At 35.4% G+C, this 21572-nt stretch overlaps 1 protein-coding gene across 1 annotated transcript in view; it reads right to left on the bottom strand.

Annotated features, from left to right (window-relative positions):
- Positions 1 to 21572, bottom strand: part of PLEKHG7 (pleckstrin homology and RhoGEF domain containing G7) — an 86260-nt gene that overhangs the window by 52585 nt on the left and 12103 nt on the right. The window contains 1 exon segment of the mRNA XM_051962500.1: positions 4009 to 4136. Coding sequence (XP_051818460.1) covers positions 4009 to 4136 — 128 coding nt within the window.

Below are 21572 nucleotides of genomic sequence, written 5' to 3'. Positions count from 1 at the left end.
TTTGAAAATGAGGGAGTTGAAAAAAAAAAGAAAACGAGGGAGTTGGATGAGATATCCTTTGCAGTCCCAATAGTCCAGCTATAAATCTATAAAACTATAATCTTTTTTTATTATAGGTGTTTATATACAAAACAAATGGATGGGTAATTTTTCAACACTGATCCTTGCAAGAACTTCCATCTCAATTTTTCCCCTTCTTCTCTCTATCCCCCCCCTCCCCAGATGGCAGGTAGTCCCATACATGTTAAATATGTTAAAGTATATGTTAAATACAACATATGTATACATATTTATACAGTTATCTTGTTGAACAAGAAAGATTGGATTTAGAAAGAAGGTAAAAATAACCTGAGAAGAAAAAACAAAAATGCAAGCAAACAATAACAGAAAGAGTGGAAATGTTATGTTGTGGTCCATACTCATTTCCCAGTTAAAACTATAATCTTGATTCTTTCTCTCACTGTCTAAATTTTTGGCTGTGAGCAACACATTTATGTCTTGCTTCAGTGTTACTTGCTATCTATATGACTATGATGAAATAATTTAACCTTAGTAAATTCCTGTAAATAAGGAGGCTAGGGACAGCTAGGTGGTGCAGTAGATAGAGCACCAGCCCTGAAGTCAGGAGGACTTGAGTTCAAATTGACTTCAGACACTTAACACTTCTTGGCTGTGTGAACCTGGGCAAGTCTCTTAATCCCAATTGCCTCAGGAAAAAAAAATTAAAATGAGGCTAGGTTTGATTGGCCTTCTAAAGGAATGAAGGTTCTTTTCATAACTTAATCTATGATCTTTCAAACTGAGTAGGAATTAGGATGACATTAAAATATCATCATCCTTCCGAGGAAACTCCATTTGTCCAATAAGGTAATTGGAAAGACCTTGTGAGGTCATTTGAATTGGTCCTCATTTTTATAGAGCTAAACCATCTCAGTATATGTAATCTTATGTGTGTTGATAAATCTCAAGGCCCAAGAGATTATAGAAACCAATCTCCACTCATAATTTGGGAGAAACAGTGAGAAGCAAAATTATATTAGGAATCTAGCTGTATTTCCCTATCTAGAGATGTTTATATTGTTAACTTTCTTTGAAGGCACTAGAACTCAAGGTGAACTGAGAAGGAAGCCATTTTTAATCTGGGTTAAAAAAAAATTACCATTAAAGACTGATGAGAGCTCTGGCTTCTTGGTTTTTATATATTGTGCTTCCTTCTTTGAATATTGCTGAAATAATGCTGTGAGTGTTAATGGTATCTCTGGAAAGGCTGAGAAGAGACTCATGATTAGATGGCATGAGCTGACAGCTCATCAAATAAAATGGATGAAATAGGCCCTGCTTACATTCATCTCTCCTTCTAATCAAATTCATTAAATGGCCCTGTCTTTTGATTTAGTAGAATGGAGGTAATTATCTAGGCTGCAATTTATTGTTAATGACATACTACACACTGTGTGTTCAATGGTGCCATTGGGAGATATTTGTCTGACTGAATATCCTCTCTCTGGCTTTGTCCATCTTAGAGATTTTTATAGAAGAAGGAGAGTTACACTTCCTCTAGGTAAGCATTAACATTAATTGCCTATTACCTGATGTTTTAAGGTGTTTGTTTTATCATTTGTCAAGTCCCACTAATTGCAATTTTTGGTCTAGAGTAAAGGAAGTCATCTTTCTGTGTAATTATGATGATGGACAAAGAAAATATTTATCTTTGAGTCTCTGCTAATGTGTGAAGCCCTGACCTTTGGATAGTTCAAGAAATAGAGATTTTTGAATTGACATTTCATATTTTTACTCTTCCATGAATATTGCCCTTTCCTATCTTTACTTTAGCTAGATACTTTCTGCAATTAAAGACAATATTGGGTCCATCTCTGATTTTGGACATAATAATCAAGTCAATGCTAACATTCCTTCTGGAAAGGTTATGTTAATTTGCTGTCCTAAGGATGAATTCATCATTCCTCTAAATTACTATATTCAGATTTCTTTCCCTGGCCATTCTTTACCTATAAATATTGTCTCTCATTATTAGAATGTAAGCTCACCATCAGCTACATCAGGGCCAGAGAATATCAGGGAAAATGAACAAATCTTGGTACAGATCTAAGTCTTTCTATATCCAATGAAACAATTTGGATCTGCCACTTGCTACTTTCTGAGTCTGGAAAAAATAACCCAATTTTCTGGATCTCAATGCTTTTATCTGTAAAATGAGAAAGAAATCAATGATCTTAAAGTCTAGCTATATAAAAAGGCATAGAGCTGAAGGTCTTCAAGTTGAGTTCCCTACATATCTGAGAATATTCAAATCTTTGAACCTTAGAACACTTAAGAAATCATTAACCCAACTCCCTTATTTCATATATAGGGGAAAGGTTGCTTTTGTATAATCCCCAACCATAGTATCTGGTTATTTTCATTCATTTATTCATGAATTAGATAGTTACATGAGGAAACAAAACAACTTCTCAGTCATTATGGTATCTAGTTCATTGCTAAGATTAGAGATTTATTGACTTGATGTAAAATAAGGCTTTTTAGGGATGTACCATAGAGGAATTGTGACTCAGTTTTTTCTTTCATATTTCCAAGATCAGTAATTCCATTGGTGGGAGTTCTTCATATGCTAATGTATATTGTAACTTCTCTATGTCTTTGTGAGAATTTTTTATAATAATATATAACATATAATAAATTTTATAATAATAAAATGAACTTCCTGCAGCTTGAGATTGTGTGAAGATAGCCTCCAGAGCCTATCATCTATTGTTATGACCTTCAAGAACCAAGGATTCACCTCCATGTCATGAGGAGGGTAGGGCTTCAGTGGAGAATTTTTAAAATGTCATTTAAATGCTTTAGATACCTTCCAAGAATAGAATCAAATGTACAGAATCTGTTATGGCTATTTTATGAATTTTTCACATCTTCAGCTCATGGATTGTGGAGGCAGAATGGTCTAAAGGAAAGAGTATTGGATTAGGAGTCAGGAGACTGAAATTCTAGTCCACACAGCCAGCTGTGTGATTTTGGGTCCATCCCTTTGTCCCCCTGTGACCTTTCCCTTCATATATGAAATAAGGGAGTTGGGTTAGTGATTTCTTAAGTATTCTAAGGTTCAATGATTTGAATACTCTCAGATATATAGGGAACTCAACTTGAAGGCCACAGTTATGCCTTTTTATATGACTAGACTTTAGGATCACTGATTTCTTTCTCATTTTATAGATTAAAAACACTGAGATCCAGAGGATTGGATTGGATTTTCCAAGTGACAGATTATTACATTGGAAGTAGACAGACTTAGATCTGTATCAAGACTTATACATTTCCTCTAAGATATTCTCTTGATGTCAGAACTAGTAAATGTTAGATCATTTTAGTTTCATAGATAGCATGACCCTGGGAGTCTGGCCTGAGGGAATCTTTAGGAAAGAGGGTAGAGGGATTTATCCTAAATCATAGAATCATAGAACTAGAGCTGGAAAGGACTTTAGAGATTGAACGATCACAACTTTCTCATTTTGTAGATGGAGAAACTGAGATCCAGGGAGTCTAAATGTTTTGCACAGAATCACACAACTAACAAGGATTCAAGGTGGGCTTCTAGTTCTTCCTAACTCCAGATCCAGCACTCTATTCAGTTTATTATACTTCCTCTCTAGCATAACGGTAGTGATGGCAGTGACTGAGGTTCAGTGTTTAGAAATAGCTCATCTTGTTCCCACTCCTCTCACTTACTCCCTGTGTAAACTTGGGCAAATCACTCAATTTCTTGGGACATTATTGTAAAATGAAGGGATTGGACTCAATGGAACTTTTGAGGTCAAAGATTCTCTATACCTACTTAAGCAAACTGCTCTGTCTTACAGAGACATTTGATGTAGCTGATGGTTTAGTAATAAGATAAATGCTTGCTTTTAAATAATATGAATTGACTTTGCTAGGTTTAGATCTTGTGGTATTTAGTTCAAAAAAAAAATCCCAAAATCTTTTGATAGTGACCTGAATTCAGCAGCAGGGCTGGATGGCACAGGTAGCTGGCCACTCCATCTGGCACCAGGAGATCTCCAGGAAACACCTCAAGTCCAGGCAGGTTTACAACCACTGAACTTCGCCTGTGCTGGAATAACCTGTACCCAAGACAGGAAAGATGAGAGTTTAGTACTTTGTTTGCTGGTCCAGGCTTTGCCTGAATAAAAACAGATAAAGTTTCTTCAGGAGAAATGACAACATAAGTCAACCCTGCTTTTTTTGATTTAATAGGGTATTTAAGATGAGCTTAAATTATGCATATTTATGCAAATTATTGCAAATCACCCTATGTATGAGAACTCAGTAGTGTGACACTTGGATATCAATATTCTTAGAGTTGTTGTTTCTATTAGCACATTTTATGGAAAGAAAACAGATAAATACCATTAGAGTTGTTTATGCCATAAGTGACAGTTATCTTCCTCTTCTCATTTCCAATCACTCATAATTTTTGCATTGCTCTTAGTAACAAATTCACCAAAAAAAAGAGAATGACATATTTAAGACATCGGATAGGACGATCCTGAAGGACAATTGCATATTGTCTTAGTGACCTGTGGGCTAACTTCCATCACTTCCCCCGTCCCCCATTCTCAGAGATTAACAGGGGCCCATTCACTCTGTAAAGTGCCAGATGTTTTGGCATCTTGAAATGTTTTTCTGGCCTCCAGAGTTTAGTGAAGGCTGTTCAGGCCTATTAAGATATTCCATGGGCTCAGTTACAATGCATTGAAACTGGTTTTTACAAGTAATACAATTTCTTTCTATTCATCAGGATCTTACGAAGCTACTTTTGAAGTTATTTCCCTATAATTTTCAGATTTGCTTCAAAGAAATAACTTCATGAACCTATGGATGTAAGAGATGCTGACTGATCACACTCACACAGATTTATTCTAGCAGACACTATCCTAGAGCACATAGGATGTAGACACTAATCTCACTTTGTTGTTGTTGAATTATTTAGACTTCATATGTTGTAGATACTAATCTCACTTTGTTGTTCAATTGTTTTCATTTATTTTAAACTCTCTGTGACCCCAGTTGGAGTTTTCTTGGCAAAGATTCTGGAATAGTTTGCCATTTCCTTCTCCAGCTCATTTCAGAGATGAAGAAACTGAGGCAAATAGGGCTAAGTGACTTGCTCGGGGTCACACAAGTAGCAAATATCTCACTGTACGATAACAGATTTATACCTTAATGGATTTTTAGAGATTATTTAGTTCAACTTTCCTTATTTGACAGATTAAGCAACAGAGATCTTAGAGAAATTGAATGACATTCCAAGTCTCATGAGTAGTAATTGATAGAGATAGGGTCTCTAGGTTCTCTATCTCAAAATTCAATGGTACTGTTTGCTGTTTCCAACTGAACTACGTCTGATGACCCCGCTCCCCCAAAAGCCAAACTTTTTTGTCTCTTGGATTAAAGATATATACAGTGGAAATAAGATCAAGATTTTAAATCAGAGGATTTCAGTCCAAATTCTAGTTCATCTAATTTACTACCTGTGTCCTCTTGGTAAACATTTCACCAGTAAAGAATGTAAGTGTATGTGGGAAATGGGCTGGGGAGAAGTCAGATTGCAAGAGGTTGAAAAGAGAGGGAATGAATGATAAGGAAGTGGGGGTATTGATTGTAGACATTATTTTCAAGATAGAAGTGAAGGAGAGGGGCAGCAGCTAGGTGGTGTAGTGGATAGAGCACCAGCCCTGAAGTTAGGAGGATCTGAGTTCAAATCTGGTCTCAGAGACACTTAATACTTCTTACCTGTGTGATCCTGGGCAAGTCACTTAACCCTAATTGCCTCAGCCAAAAAAAAAAAAAAAAAAGTGAAGGACAGTAGAGAAATGGCTGAGTTGTGATTGGGGATAGGGACAGGACTGTATTGATGATAGCTGACAATTGAGCAATAAGAGTTTTTTACCCAGTAAACTTTAAAAGGTGAGCACATTTCTGTCATCAGTTTTGTTCTGTACATGTGACTGGGATTCTAACTATTGCTCGTGCTTCTCATAAATGTATGGAGAAGGTTTCTTATCCCTTCCCAATTCCCCAACTATTGTCGTTGTTCAAACAGGGAAGTGAGATCATGTGCTTTTTAGATGAGCATGAGACTGTATCCACAAACTCTAGTAGCCTCTTCTGAGAAATAGTATTGATAGAGAGCTTTAAAGAATGCAAAGTACTTTAGTATGTTAACTCATTTGTATTTTTTCCCCTGAGCTTAGAAGACTGATTTGTATTTTTGAGTTTTCAGAGCTGATGGCTATCTTGAGGGTTAGGAAATTCATGGATACCTATATTTGGTCTGGTTGATTTTCAGGAGGTAATCTTTATAGCTGCTACAATGCTTCTTAGATAAGATGTTCCTCAACAGAAGGATGAGCGTGAGCCATGCTCTGCCTGGCTGGGAGACATGGACTTTGAACTAGTTGCTTGGACAGTACTGAGCTGAAGTGAAATAGAAATGCCTTTTCAGCAGTTCCAAAAAGTATTTCATATTTTGATGTAGGGATTGCTAACAACACAAGAGTAAATGAGAAGATCACATGAAGTAGAGTATGCAAAGTATTTTGCAACTGTTAATGTGTTATGTAGGGACAACTAGGTAGTGAGGTTCAAATCTGGCCTCAGACAATTATTATCTGTGTGACCCTGGGCAAGTCCCAATTGACTCAAAAAAATTACATAAATGTCATTCATTATTGCCCCTACCTCCACTATCCATCTTCTGAGTTGTCAAGAGAAGTTATAAGTTATAATGTCAGATTTTAAGCTTTTGCTAATGTGAATCTTTTATATGTTCAATATTTGTTTGGTGGTTGAAGGAATAAATATCCAAGTCTAATCTATACCTAAGCAGGGCATCTCTTAAATGTCATCATCCAGCTTCTGTCTAAAGTCATCTCATCCTGTGAAGCAGAGCCCACAACTTCCCTAAATCATCTATTCTTCTTTTAGATTACTTTTTTTTTTTTTTTTTTTGGCAATTAGGGTTAAGTGACTTGCCCAGGGTCACACAGCTAGGAAGTGTTAAGTGTCAGATTTGAACTCAGGTCCTCCTGACTTCAGAGCTGATCCTCTATCCACTGTACAACCTAGCTGCCTCTTTTAGAATACTCATAATTATTTAGGAAGTATGTCCTTACATTGAAATTAATCTGCCTCTCTGCTATCTTCATTGCTTCATTGCCCTACCTTGAAAAATAATGAAGAAAAGAGGAGTACAGGAGAAGGGAAAATGGTGCCTTATTTAACTTTTAACATTATACAGCAACAAGTCTGAACTTGGTTCCTGGAAAAAATTATAAATATTTTTAATTATTAAAAGATGATTCTTGGAATTCAGAAAAGGAACTGATTATCACAAAAATCTGCAAGAACAGGCCATGTCAGATTAATCTCCCTTTCTTTTTTGACAAGATCAGTAGACTGATAAATCAAAATAATCAATCAATAAACAAAAAAAAAAGAGATGGAAATCTGGAACCATTTCGAAGGAATTGTCTCAAACTTTGCTGGCTTCCTGTGCAGGAAGATGGAGTTATTTGTGAATATGAAGTAATGGACTAAATAAAAAAAGCTTTAGTCATTGGTTCTGCTTGGAAAGTCACTATAGATTACATTTGTCTTTCCTAACGTTTGAATTGTTACAGAAGAAAAAAAATTTAAAGGCTTCATAGAGAGACTCAATGAATTTGGAGACAGAAATATATTTTTTATTTTGTCCCTACCTTTGATTTTACCTGTGCCCCAGAAACTTCCTCTATCAAGATAGATTGGATTTAAAACCTGATGATACTACAGAGCAGAACTGTCAGACACATGGTCTGTAATATTCCCCAGTACCCCTAACTTACAGTGTCATTGGGAAATGTTTAACAAATTAAATAAAAAAGTAATACAATATAGATAATGTTGATTTGTGGTTTTCTAAGTCATCTGAAGTCTAGACCTGCCTTAGAGAGTCAACTATTTAAAAGTAATTGGGATAATGTTGATTTGTGGTTTTCTAAGTCAATCTGAAGCCTGAATCTGCCTTAGAAGTCATCTAATTCAGTCATTTTTTAGATAGGAAAGAGAGTGTTTAAGTGACTGGCCCAAGGTTACTTGACTTGACAGTCAGGATTTAAACCCAGGACATGTGCTACAAATCCAGTGTTTTTTCTAGTCTACCACATTTCTAGTTCCGGATGTATTAGTCCGCATTTCTTAAGAGCCTACTATGTCCCATGTACTATGACAGACATTGAAGAAACAAACAAAACCTAAACATTTCCTTTAGAAGTTTATATTCCATTAAAGGAGAAAGTACGTATATATGAATACAGGATTCCAAGTCTACGTTCCTCAGGGATCTCAAAGGCTATCTAGTTCAGCCCTTGTCCTAACACCTGAGAAAATTGAGATCTGGAGAAGGTAATATAAAGACTGAAATTTTAGGATACCGTCAAAGACCAAGCTGCATTGTTTGACACATTTTTAAAAAATGTATAAGACACAGACAATTGAGATAGTATATGGAAGTTTTAATTTCAAAATAAAATTATAATATCCATGCATATTTGCATTTAAAAGATATTTGAAGATAGGATATATTAAAAAAAATTTTTTTGGCAATAATTGACATATTTGGTCTTTCTATTAAGTAACTTTCCCAAACACAGACATCAGGGGCAGAATCTGAATCCAGGGCTTCTGTCTCCATAGTCAAAGCACTCTGTCTCACTTTCCCTCTCTCTTTCTCTCCATATACACATACATACATATATACAAATATACATGTATGAGAGCACACAAATATATTATCTTTCCCTATATATACATACATATAAATATATATATGTATACACATATATACTATCAATGTATCTATCTTTCCCTACATATATATACTCATACACATATATACTATCAACATATCCATGTATTCATGTATCTATCTTTCCTTATATAAATGTATACATACATACATACTATAATTGTATCCATCTATCTGTCCATGTATCTATTTTTCTATGCATATATTTATACACAAGAACACCCCCATCCACACAAACAATGAATATACATACTGTCAATGTATCCATCCATCCATGTATTTATCTTTCCATATATATGCATATATACATATAAAATAAAAACAAAGTAATTTTGGGGAATAGGGCATCAGTTGGGGGAGAATCAAGAATGATGTCAAGTTGTTAGGGATTCAAGCAGAATCTTGAAGGAAAATAGAGGTTCTTAGAGGAATGGGTTAATCATTTTGGTCAAATGCTTGGAGAACATCCAATGAATAACATCAATGCAAAGACAGAATCTTCATTGTCTATTTTTTTCATTTTGGTTGGAAAATATAATTGAAACCCTGGTCTTTAGGGCTAAAATTTGGGGTTCGACTCTCACTTTGAACTGTGTAATTTCTTCATCTCTAAATTGAGGGGATTGGACTAGATGGTTTCTGAAATACTGGCCAGCTCTAATTTGATGCTGTGGATCATGAAGAAAACTCTCTATGATCAGGACTCTCAGTCAAGTCCCAGTTTTCAGAAAAACCCCCTCCCTCACACACCTCATTCACAAACATGACCCCCTTTCACTGACCCTGAGTTGTGCTGCAGAGACACTGACAGATCAGAGCGGACAGTTCCCATGCTATGTTCAGGATCTCTTGGTCTTTGTCACCAGCTTCTCTTTTCTTTTCTGTCCTTTGCTGAAATATCTAAGCTCTGATGTGTGGGTGGGTGACTTGGGCAATTCTGGGAATCCAGGGAATGCTTCTCCACCCCAAGCCAAGCACACACACACACACACACACACACACACACACACAGTGAAAGACATCACTTGAGTGGTCAGCCACAGAAAGCAATTTCTGCCCCCCCAAAAAACCCCTCTAACCAAAAGATATGGCTTTCAAAAGAAAAGAATTAGTTTCTGTAGATTTTTTTTAATTATAGAAGCAGGAAACATATGGTAAGGGAAAGGGCACTATGTGCAATGAAATGAACTCTGAGTTTGAAATCAAAAGGACCTAATTTTGAAACTTACCTCACTTCCTATGCTTCAGGATCAAAAGGAAGCCATAGAAAGTTTTCAAGCAGTGACTGACACAGTCCAAATTCTTCTTCACCACAAAGATTTCTTTGGCAGATTTATGGAGGAAAAATTGGAAAAGGAGAGATAAGGGTCAGGGGACTTAGGTAATGAGAGCTGGACCCAGGGTGGTATCAGTCTGAGTCAAAAGGAGGAAAATGACGTTAGAGATAATGAAAAGAGAGGATTGACCCACATGACAATTGACTGGACAGATGAAGGTGAAGAATAAGAAAGAGTTAAATATGATCGACATTTTGAACCTAGGTCATTGGGCTTTCATTAAATAAGTAGTTGTAAAATGTGTATTATGTGGTAGACATTGCATTAGGCATTACAGATATAAAGACATTTTTTTCTATTGGGAGTTGGGTTGAGGGAGGGGAAGGTTGTTAAATGACATGTCTAAGGCTACACATTTTAATTTATGTCATATATATATATTTATGTATAAGGCTAATATTCCATTTTGACTAACAAGTTAATACAAAGACTATAGATTATTATGGTCAACGTTTTGTCTATTACAAATATAGTTAAATCTAATTTTAAAAGTAGTGTGGGATGTAGGGGAAACTGTGCTGGATTTGGAGTCAAGAATTTTGGATAAAAATATTGACCATGTCATAACATAGGATGCATAACCTTAAGTAAGCCATTCAACCACATTTAGGCCTTATTTTTTCTCTTCCCCACACCTATCCTGTCCTGCTAAAATGAAGGGTGGGATCCAAAAACTTCCAAGATTAATCCATTACTCAATAACATTTCTAAAGTATTTACTTTTAATTTTTCTGCTTTTAAGTATAAAATTTTTATATACTAATATATGGTCAGTCTTTGCAAAGGTCTCATAAACTACTGAGGAAAAGCACATTCCTTTCCATTTCCATTTAGTTCTCTAAAAATATCTACCATATCTAGCTTATGTAAAATTCTATTCACTTCTTTGATTTGGTTCTTATTTTTTATAATAGTTTTGCAAAAATAGTTTTTCACACTCACCTTTGCAAAACCTTGTGTTCCATTTCCTTCTTATTTTTTGATTAAATTTATTTAGTTCTTAGAGGGGAAGATTAAAGTCCCTCACTATTATAGTACTACCACTTGTAATGAATTTAAATGCAATAACATAATAAATTTTAAAATTTAGATGCTACAGCATTTAGTGCATTTAAGGTCAATATTGGTCTTGCTTCATTCTCCATGGTATCTTTTATTAAAATGCAGTTCCCCTGTTTATTTCTTTTAATTAAATCTATTTTAGTCATAACTTTGTCTAAGATCATAATTGCTATTCTTGCCTTTTTTTTTTTTTTAATCAGATATTGGGAATCTACAAAGTGCTGGGACTGGGATCAGAAAAACCCACCTCCATAAATTCAAATCCAACCTCAGACACTTACTAGTTGTGTGGTCATGGGCAAAGCCACTTAACCCTGTTTGCTTTAGTTTTTTCATCAGTAAAATGAGCTGGAGAAGAAAATTCCAGTATTTGTGCCAAGAAAACCTCAAAGGAAATCATGGAGAGTAAGACATGACTAAAAGGAATCAGCAGCAAGAAGCACTTATTCCGCTTGGTTCTAAAAATATAAATACAAAAGTGGTATCATGCAAGCCCTCAAGAATTTTATCTTCTACTAGAAGCTTCAATATGTCAAGAGAATAGTACATTATAACCCAGTTTTTTAAACAGTGATTCTTGACTCTATATAGAGGTGACATAACTGAATGTGGGGATTGAAAAATTATGTTTTATTATCAGGAAATGTTTGCTTTGTATGCCTATTTTATATATCTATATGCCCAAGATCATATAAAAGTTTCTCAGGTTAATGCTTGAGATATCCAGGAAACTAATGATTCTTGGCTAAATTTTAAGTTTGTCCTCTCTTTCTCCTTTTCACCTCTTTCATATTTCCCTATTCCTACTTCCCTAAGAGCTTATTTCTCTTGAACTGTCCAAAGCTTCACCCACCCCTGCTCATCCCATTTTGGAATCAAAATTCCTACTCTTTCATGAACTCAAATGAAATTATAAAAGACAATTGCCCTTCTCAGGTGATATTTGCATTTTAAAGAAATGTTAAACTAATGTTTGAGCTGGAAAACCCCTTGCTTTCACACGCTATTTTTGCTTTCCATGGACCAGCCTAGATAAGCACTGAGAAGCTAAATGATTTAGGATTGCATATAGATAGAGTTGGCAGAAGTCCTATAGCCCAACTACCTCATTTTGTAGATGAGGAAACATGTTCACCTCAGAGAGGTAAAGAATTTTCCCAGTTTCATGTGGGTGGGAATTATGAGAAGAGCAATTTGAATTCAACAGTTCCAATTCTACAATGTGTAATCCAGGACTTCTTAAACTTTTCTAACTCATAATGCCTTTTCACCTAGGCATTACTGTTATATATTTTTCTTGTTCAGCATGACAAATATAGAAATATGTTTAGAAGAATTGCACATGTTTAACCTATATTGGATTGCTTGCTGCTTATGTGAAGGGAAGGGAGGGAAGGAGGATGGAGGAACAAGAAGTGCATAAGATTTTGCAAAGATGAATGCTGAAAACTACCTTTGCATGTATTTGGAAAAACAAAAAGCTATTGAGAAAAAAAAGAATAGGCACAGGTCCTGATTCCAAATTCAGTGATCTATTTCAGGATGCCTCTCAAAATACTCAGTTGCATAGGGGAATCAGAACCATTGCTTAGAAGGCAGCAGTGCTCACTATGATATTCCCAAAACTGTGAGTTATTATTAAGAATATACTTGGAAAGTTGCATTGTTGTTGACAATGTCAAATGCTTCAAAGAAATCAGGAAGAAGTGGAACTGATTAAAAAGTCATTAAATATGGTGATTAAGTGATCATTGATAACTTTGGAGAAAGAGAAATTTCATAGGAATCGTGAGGTTGGAGGTTAGACAACAAAGATTTGAGAAAAGGTGGAGAAGATAGGAAATGGAGGCACTAAGTATAGATGGCTACAGAATGATGGATAAACAGGGAAGGTAGGATTTGGAAATGTTTTTGTTTTTCAGGATGAAGGAGATATACATGGGTTTGTAAGCAACAAGGATAGAACTAATAGGGAGAAACTGAAAATTAGAGAAAGAAGGGGAATGTGGGGGAAATCTGGTAGGGAAGACAAAGGAAAGGGATCAAGAATTCATAAAGAAGAATTAATCTTAGTGAGAAGCATCACTTTTCATTAGAAATAGGAGTAAGAAATAGTAGGGTATGAAGTCAAGGAGATGCCAGATGGGGAGGTAGATTGGCCTTGATTTTCTTTATAAAGTATAAGATGAAATCCTCAGATAAGGGAGTAGATGATAGAGAAGCTTGAGAATAGTTTATGGTGAGTTGAAGAGAAAACCACTTTTAGAAGGTGTATATTGCCTTGCTGCAGTGAGGATGCAGTTGACAAGAGATAACAAATCTGCAATAGCGTCAATGGATAAATTTGTGTAATTGAGATAGAGAGGCCCTCCTTAGCATGAGTTATTATGCTAGCAGGGTGGTCTGCCATATCCAGTGAGGTCTCACATTTCAAACTAATAGATGGATCACTTAAGGTAAAAAGTTTAGCTATGAGAGCAGATATAGCAAAAACAAAAGAGATGTTTCAAATTCATCTCTATTTAAGCTCAGACAATAGTTCATGAAACTGATTATAAATTATGTCTAAGCTCATAAAAAGGCAGATCTCCAATGCAAGTTGCTAACTGTACTTTCTCTACCATGCTCTTTTGACCCTTAAATGGCTGTGTCTATGAGAATATAGTGTTCAGGAGAATACAGTATATGAAAACATGTGCATATCTTAACTTTTTCTTGATGGAAAAATAGTTTTCAGTAATGATACAAGGAATGGTGGGTTCTACTGAGCTGGAAAGACACTGATTATTGTCTTTGTAACAGACTATATCTGCTGCCCAAAGAATCAGCTAAGCTAAGTATGGAGGGGTTTGTCACCAGAAGACTGAGCATGAACTGCTGAATTTATACACTCATAAATCTAGGACTGAAAGGAATCTTAGGGTCCATAAAATCCAGCCCTATCATTTTACAGATGAGGAAATCAAGGCCCAGGAAATGAAGTAACTTATCCAAATTTACACAGGCAATTAAGCATTAAGACAGATATAAACTGGGATCCTTTGATATCAGAACCAATTTTGTTTCTACTTTATCTATGTTATTGACTTCTCTTAAGTGTTGGTAACTCACCATTTCTATGAATCCCTATAGATTTCCACAATGATGGTAGTAGAATCGGGGGAGGGAGATGAGAATGGGGAAGATGCGAAGAATTACAACTTTCAAGTCACTTATAAAAGATACTGATGAGAGGCAGTGGGGACTGATCTATAGTAAGCCACATTTGGGTTCGTGAATCAGTCAAAAAGTATTTCTCAAGCATCTTCTGCATGTGATGTTTGTTGGTACGCCATGAACTAGGGATACAAGTGAAGAGTATAACAATTTCTTCTTTCAGAGGGCTTACATTCTAATGAAAATGTGAATTCAAACACTGATACATATTGGCTTTTTGATCCCGAATAAATCATTTAACTTCTCAGTGGTTAGTTTTCTAACTTGTAGATTAAGTGGGGATCCACTTTGGGAGTAAGTTTTTCAGTAATAGTTCTTTACACAGTCTAGTGAAATAACAGGTCCAGAAACCATACTGATAGGTATTCTATGAGATTTTTCTTCAACTGATTCATGTACCACCAGAGGTCCAGAATCAGATCAATATTGAAGACTTTTCTATAAATGAAATCAGAAAATACAAAGAAATTGCTCCAAAATAGGAAGAGAGTTCTCAGAAAAGTGAATGAAAAAATTAATCATTGGGAAGTAGAGCAAATAAAGACATTTGTTTTGATTACTGACATTTCTTAGAGCAATTTCTCTATGCCAAGCACTGAGCATACAAAAGCAAAGGTGAGACATATTTATCCTCAAAGATCTTATATTCTATGGAGAAGAAACACCTTATTCACAGCTAATAGAAGACGAGCAATATACACATACACTAAAACTGGGGGAATCTGGGGGAGAAAATACCTGAACTGATTCTTGAATCTAGCAAAGGGGGAAGAGATGAAGAAGGAAAGCAACCTAGATCTCCTTTGTACTTGATGCTTAAAACTAATAGTTGTTGACTGATCAAATAAATCATTATAAGGAGGAAGCCAGAAGAGCAGAAAAAAACAACCTTAGTCATCAAATGCTTCATGTCCTTGCCAACCAGTGAATCATGGCAGCCAAGAGCCGCCTTGCTTTAGAGCATAAACTTATTTCCAAAACATTATGGGGGAGGATGAAGGCAGATTAGTATTTTCACAAAACCATGAAATAAGTGGAGGGAAAAACAAATCTACAGAAAACTTGATAAGAACTCTAACCAAAGGGATTATCCCAAGAGCATTTACAAATGGACAAGAAATGGAACAAATCTGACTGTTTCCACAGCAATCAATTCTCATTATTATGACACTAGCATGACCAAATTTAAATTGGAAATGGTTGTATTATTTGGATTCATACTGCCTATTTCCATTGAGCTGGAACCAGTGATCAGATTTTACATAATTATTACTTTGAATAGTGCAAATTCAAACACATGCAACCACTTCAGAGGAGTCATTATTTATATTAATGAGATCTCACTCAGTACCAGAACAGTTTGGGGGACAAGTGTCATTGACATTCAAGAAAATGAATTCAGGAAATAGACCAGGCCACAGAGGAAATCCTATGTAATTGTAGAGGCATTAAGGATTTATTTATTTTTTTAATTTTTAAAAAATAGACACTTGTTTTTACAGCAATTTTATTGTCAAGTCCCCATTCTTTTCCCCTGCACCCCCCCTCAAACCATTCAACTATAATGAAGAACCAATCAATTATAGAATGAAAAATAAAAAAGAAAGGAAAAAAACAGTTCATCAAAGCTAATCAATATTCCAACTGACTCTGAAAGTATATACAATATTCTAAACTCTTAATATTCAATCTTTTGATAGAAAGAAGACTGGATCTGTGATTTTATTGATACAAGGAACTCGTAAGTGAGGAAATTCTCTCTGCCAATGGAGGTTACTATTTAATTTGTACCTTACTCTTGAAGAGGATGTGATCTTGGGTAAGATACTTATTTTCTCCTAGGCTCAATTTCCTTATCTATAAAATGGGATTAATAGTAGCACCTGACTTGCAGTGTTGTTGTGGGGCCCAAGGAAGATAACAAAGGGAAAATGTTTTGCAGACTCTTAAATATTATAGCCGGGCCACCTCCAATAGCCTTGACTCTTGCTCTGCCTCTGAATTCCTTATGAATCTAGAGTGAGTGAGGCTGATGACTTTGTGCAATCCTGTCTCACTTAAATTCAATATACTTGCAAATCAGGGCATCACTCTTGTGATGTCATTTGATCTCTTCAAGACCAATGGACTAATAGCAACAGGAACAACAACTATGAGTCTAAATGATTTCTAAGATGAGTTGTCATGCTCCTTTCTCCACTTTGCTTTTATTTTGTTTATACCTTACATTTATTTATTTATCCCCAGACTCATAGTTATACATATAATGTGGGGAAGGTCTGTTAATACTTATTCTGCTGTCATTGACATTAGTTTTTCCATGAGGTGAATGGTAATACTACTTAAGTGGTACAGTATAGGTATCATCTGGGACTTGGAGTGAGATAAATTTCATTTCACAGCCTGCCTCAGATACTTACTAGCTCTATAACCCTGGGCAAGTCATTTAACTACTTTAGGCCTCATTTTTCTTATTGACAACACAGGGTTAATATAAATTAATTGTTACTCCTAATAATTATTAATTATATTACAGTATTTATAGTGATGCTGTGAAGATATATCAGATTAAATATAAAAACTTTTTTGCAAACTCTATAGAGCTCTAGAAATGCTAGTTGTTAATGATTGTGATTATAAATGAGTTAACATAGATAAAGGGCTTTGCCAATCTTAAAGTCCTATATAAATGTTAGCTATTATTATAATATGTGTCTATGGAAAACACATTCCTTCCCCTTCCTTTCCCCCCTCCCCCCCCCAGTAGAATATAAGTTCATTAAGGGCAGGCACTGATCTACTTTTGGTTTTGTTTTGTTTTCTTTTCTCCTAAAAGAGACTTTATTGATCGAATGATTAATTGAACCATCTTTATATGATAGGTATCTATTCTCATATGTCATCTCAGGTTAGTAGCTCACTTATCCAGACTGTGCAGTTTGTTCCTCCTTCCCTCCCTCCCACCCTGCTACGGGTAGCTTAAACACAACCATAAGAGAATACAAACACCATAGTGAATTGATTAACCAATCAAACAAGCATTCATTAAGCCCCTACTATGTGTCAGACATTGTGCTAGAGGGTATAGATTCAAAGATGAAAATGAAAATTGGACCATCCTTTAGGAGCTTCTAGTCTATCAGGGAAGAAAGGAGTCTAGTTTGAGAGATGATTTTCTGTTTCAGATAAGCTTACAGTCTTAAAATTAATTAAGAATATAGATCACAAGTAAACAATTCTGTGAACTTATTGTCAAACACAAAAACTAAATGACTTGGTAAAGCAATTGCAGCCTAGAAGGCTATATAATCCAATAGAATATCTCCGGATATAGAGTTAAAAAACCCCATAATGATTAATCCATTCTATGAATTATTATATATATTATATGTATATAATCATTACTCATTCTGTGATCTTTTGAAGGGCAACATTAAGAAAGGACTAAATCACATACATGTTTGCCAAAAGAATTCATAAATATCATTTTGAGTATCCTATTCAAAATTAAAATGGAAGAGGGATTTCCTGTATATATTGGGGTTTTCCAGATGCTGCTAGTCATGGATGGCATTGCACTTAGAAGAAGCTGCAGAGCACTCAAGAGCCTTCTTAATGAGATCCTTTAATTACTTAGAGGCAGCCTGTTAGTACAATAGAGCACTAGATTTAGTCAGGAAGACCTGAGTTCAAATGATATTTCAGATACTAACTAGCTACATAATCTCAGGCAGGTCATTCAGTCTCTCACCTTTGAAATCCTTATCTGTAAAATGGGGACAATAATAGTACCTATCTCATAGGATTATTGTGTAGGTCACATAAGGTATGTAAAATAGTTTGCAAACCTTAAAACATTACATCAATGTTAGTTATTATCAATATAATAATTATGAAAAGAGAGATCTACTTAGCATACATACATATATACAATAACCAAGTGGATGAAGAATATTTATTGGCCAAATCATCACCTGCTATTGGATTGGCTGCCCATTGAGTTATTCCATCAGCACATATCTTGTAAAGAAATTGCAGATGGATAAAGAGCTGAGTCCCAAGATGAATATGAGGATGAGAGAGAGCAATAAATCATATCTGGGAAAATATCTTATGTTTTCCATCATCTTAAGTTCTTCCCTGCTGCCAAAGACTTAGTTTCCTATTGTTTCCATCCCATCAGGCTGTACTGCCCCCTGATCACATGGTTCAACTTAGAGAGACTACAAGAGGAGCTTTATGGCTACTCAAGGACTTCCCTTAAGTATCAGCTCTGATATCTCAAAATACTTCCTTATGGTAATAGGGGAGAATCTCAAAATGAGCATGATATAAGAAATGTTACTTAGGTTGTCTCCAAAAATTCCTTCTTATTATAGATTCAATTAAATTAAGCATAACTATGTTACCTTCTCACATAAAAAAATAGTTATAAAGTACTTTTATAGAATACCAGATATCTGTGGAAGGGACATCGATGTATATCCCCCATGTTGTTTCTATGTAGATTAGCACAGTAGGAAAAATACATAGCCACGTTCATATTGGGGCAACACTGTCTGAGAGAATCATGCTTTAATTTTTGAGAATAATTCAGATTGCTCAAAGGCTCAAATATCAGTACATCTTTAAAGTTATTAGCCTTGGGGTAGTTAGATGACACAGTAGATAAAAGTGTGTCCCTGAAGTCTGGGGGACCTGAGTTCAAATATGGCTTCAGACACTTAACCCTTATTAGCTATATGAACCTAAGCAAGTCACTTAACTCCAATTACCTCACCAAAAGAAAAAAAAAGAAAAAAATTAAAGTTGCCTTCATACAGACCCTGTAAAATGAAGGGATTGGCTTAGATAGTTTCTAAGGATTCTTCCAACTTTAGATCTGTGATCTTGAAATTTCTGATAAAGCTGACCCCTATTATGCCATCAAAATGGTGGCACAATGACCTAACAGTGAGAAATAGCTTTCCTAACTCAATGCTGAATCACACAACTTATTCTCACCAATGCCACAATTGCTGGCCATGGTGCTGACAGCCATTTTGGAAACAAGGCTACTACAACTGTCATCATTCAACAAATATTATTAAATTGTTAGTGAAGAACACTGTGCTAAATATTGAAGGAGGTACAGAGTTTAGGAATAAATGTTTCCATTCTTGTAGATCTGTAGTTCAGTGAAGTGAGGAAAAAGGATTGAGCCACCAGCAGAGATTGATGCAAGATAGTATTATATGATAAATACACAAGAATAGCAAAAAATGAACTATCCTACTTTTCTAGTTATATGCTATGTGAGATCTCAGGAGAAAAAGAATTATCAAATGGGAAAATCAGGGGAATCTTCATGGACTAGGTATCATCTGAATTAGTCTTTAAATGATAAATGGGAATTCACCAGATGGAGAGAAAGATTATAGGACTAAAGATTTAGAGCTGGAAGCAACCTCAGAGAGAGAGATCATCTAGTCTAGACTTCTCATTTCCTTCTAGATGAGGAAATTAAGTCCCAGAGAGTTTGAGGAATTTGCCCAGTGTACATAGGTAAGTGAAAAGAGATTTGGCAGATCTTGGATATAGAGCTGAAAGGGATTGTAGGAGTCATGGAATCCAAACCTCTTAGAATCACAGATGAGAAGGGATCTTAGAGATGATTTTATTCATGAGGAAATGGAAGTCCAGACCACTGGTAATGGAAGAACCAGGATCTTAACTGAAATCCTCCTAATCAAACCAATAATATTATGCTGTATACATATTTTGCATATTCAATGTATAAATAATATACTGAACAAAGGCACAGGGCCATAAACAAACACATGTTTGAGAGTCAGAGAGTAGTCCAGTTTGACTGAAGCATAGAGTTTCTGTGGAAGTGAGGGATTTAAGTGAAGGCTGTGGGATGGTATCAGATGATGAAGGGATTTGAATGACAGATAAGGGGATCTCAATTTTATGGAAGAAACATCTGGAACTACTGAAGACTTTTGAGCATTTAAGTGACATGATATCGTATAGAATTTATTAATTTGGCAAAAGTGTGAAAAATGGATTGTCTAGGAAGGATGAAGGCAGGAAAACTTGCTAGGAGGCTATTGTGATATAATAGGTGGGAAAAATGAAGATTTGTATTATGGTGGTGACATTGAGAATTTACAGTTAGGGATGGGTATGAGAGATATGGCAGAGGAAAAGTCATAAGATTTGGAAGCAGATTGGATATGAATGCAAGGGAAGAGGATAGTGTTGTCACAGGTGAAAATAATGAAGTGAGAAGAAGAAAATTTAGAGGGAAAGATGATAAGCTCAGATTTGGAAATGCTGCGTTTGAGGTGATTGTGGGATATCTAGGATGAGACATCCTGCTGTTGAGAATCTGGGTATGAAATTTAGGAGAAAGGTTAAAAGACTAGAGGATGTGTATATCAATGTATGCATATATGGATACCTACATATGCATATATATGAAAAATATATACTTGCATATATACATATGGTTTTTAAATTCAAATCTTCTCTTAGGTATTGAGTAGTTATATGACCCAAAGGAAATTACTTAGCCTCTCTGGCTAAGTTTCCTTATCTAAAATGAGGGGATTTGACCCAATGTTCTCCAAAGTTCTTTTTAGCTCTTAATAGATGACCCTGTGATATAGAAAGGGACCTCAATGGCCATCTAGTGAAACTTATATATGAGCAAGATTCCCTTCTAAGATTTACTTGGCAAGAGCTCATCTACCTTCTTGCTCAAAGACCTTCAATGATGGGGATGTTTCTTTCTTCAGCTCATTCCACTTTTTTATAGTTTTCATTGCTAAGAATTTTTTACTTGAGCCTTATTTTTTCTCTCTTCAACTATGAATGACCTTTGAAAGAGAGGAAAAGGGTTAGAAAAAAAGAAGGAAGGAAGTAGGATGATTTAGAGCTGCAAGAGACCTTAAATGTTCATGTTGTTTCTACATATTGGTTTCTTGGCAGTGCATTGTTTAAAAGAGCTGAAACGTTTCTAGCAGTTTTAGTACCTAGTGGAAAATTCATCCTCAATTTAACTTTGTAATTCATGATATGAAAATCATCCAAGAAGTAATTAAGAC

This window comes from Antechinus flavipes, chromosome 5, assembly GCF_016432865.1.
Source record: "Antechinus flavipes isolate AdamAnt ecotype Samford, QLD, Australia chromosome 5, AdamAnt_v2, whole genome shotgun sequence".
Lineage (NCBI taxonomy): Eukaryota > Metazoa > Chordata > Mammalia > Dasyuromorphia > Dasyuridae > Antechinus > Antechinus flavipes.
Note: the sequence above shows the minus strand (reverse complement) of the source record. Positions and strands in the feature narration are given on the sequence as shown.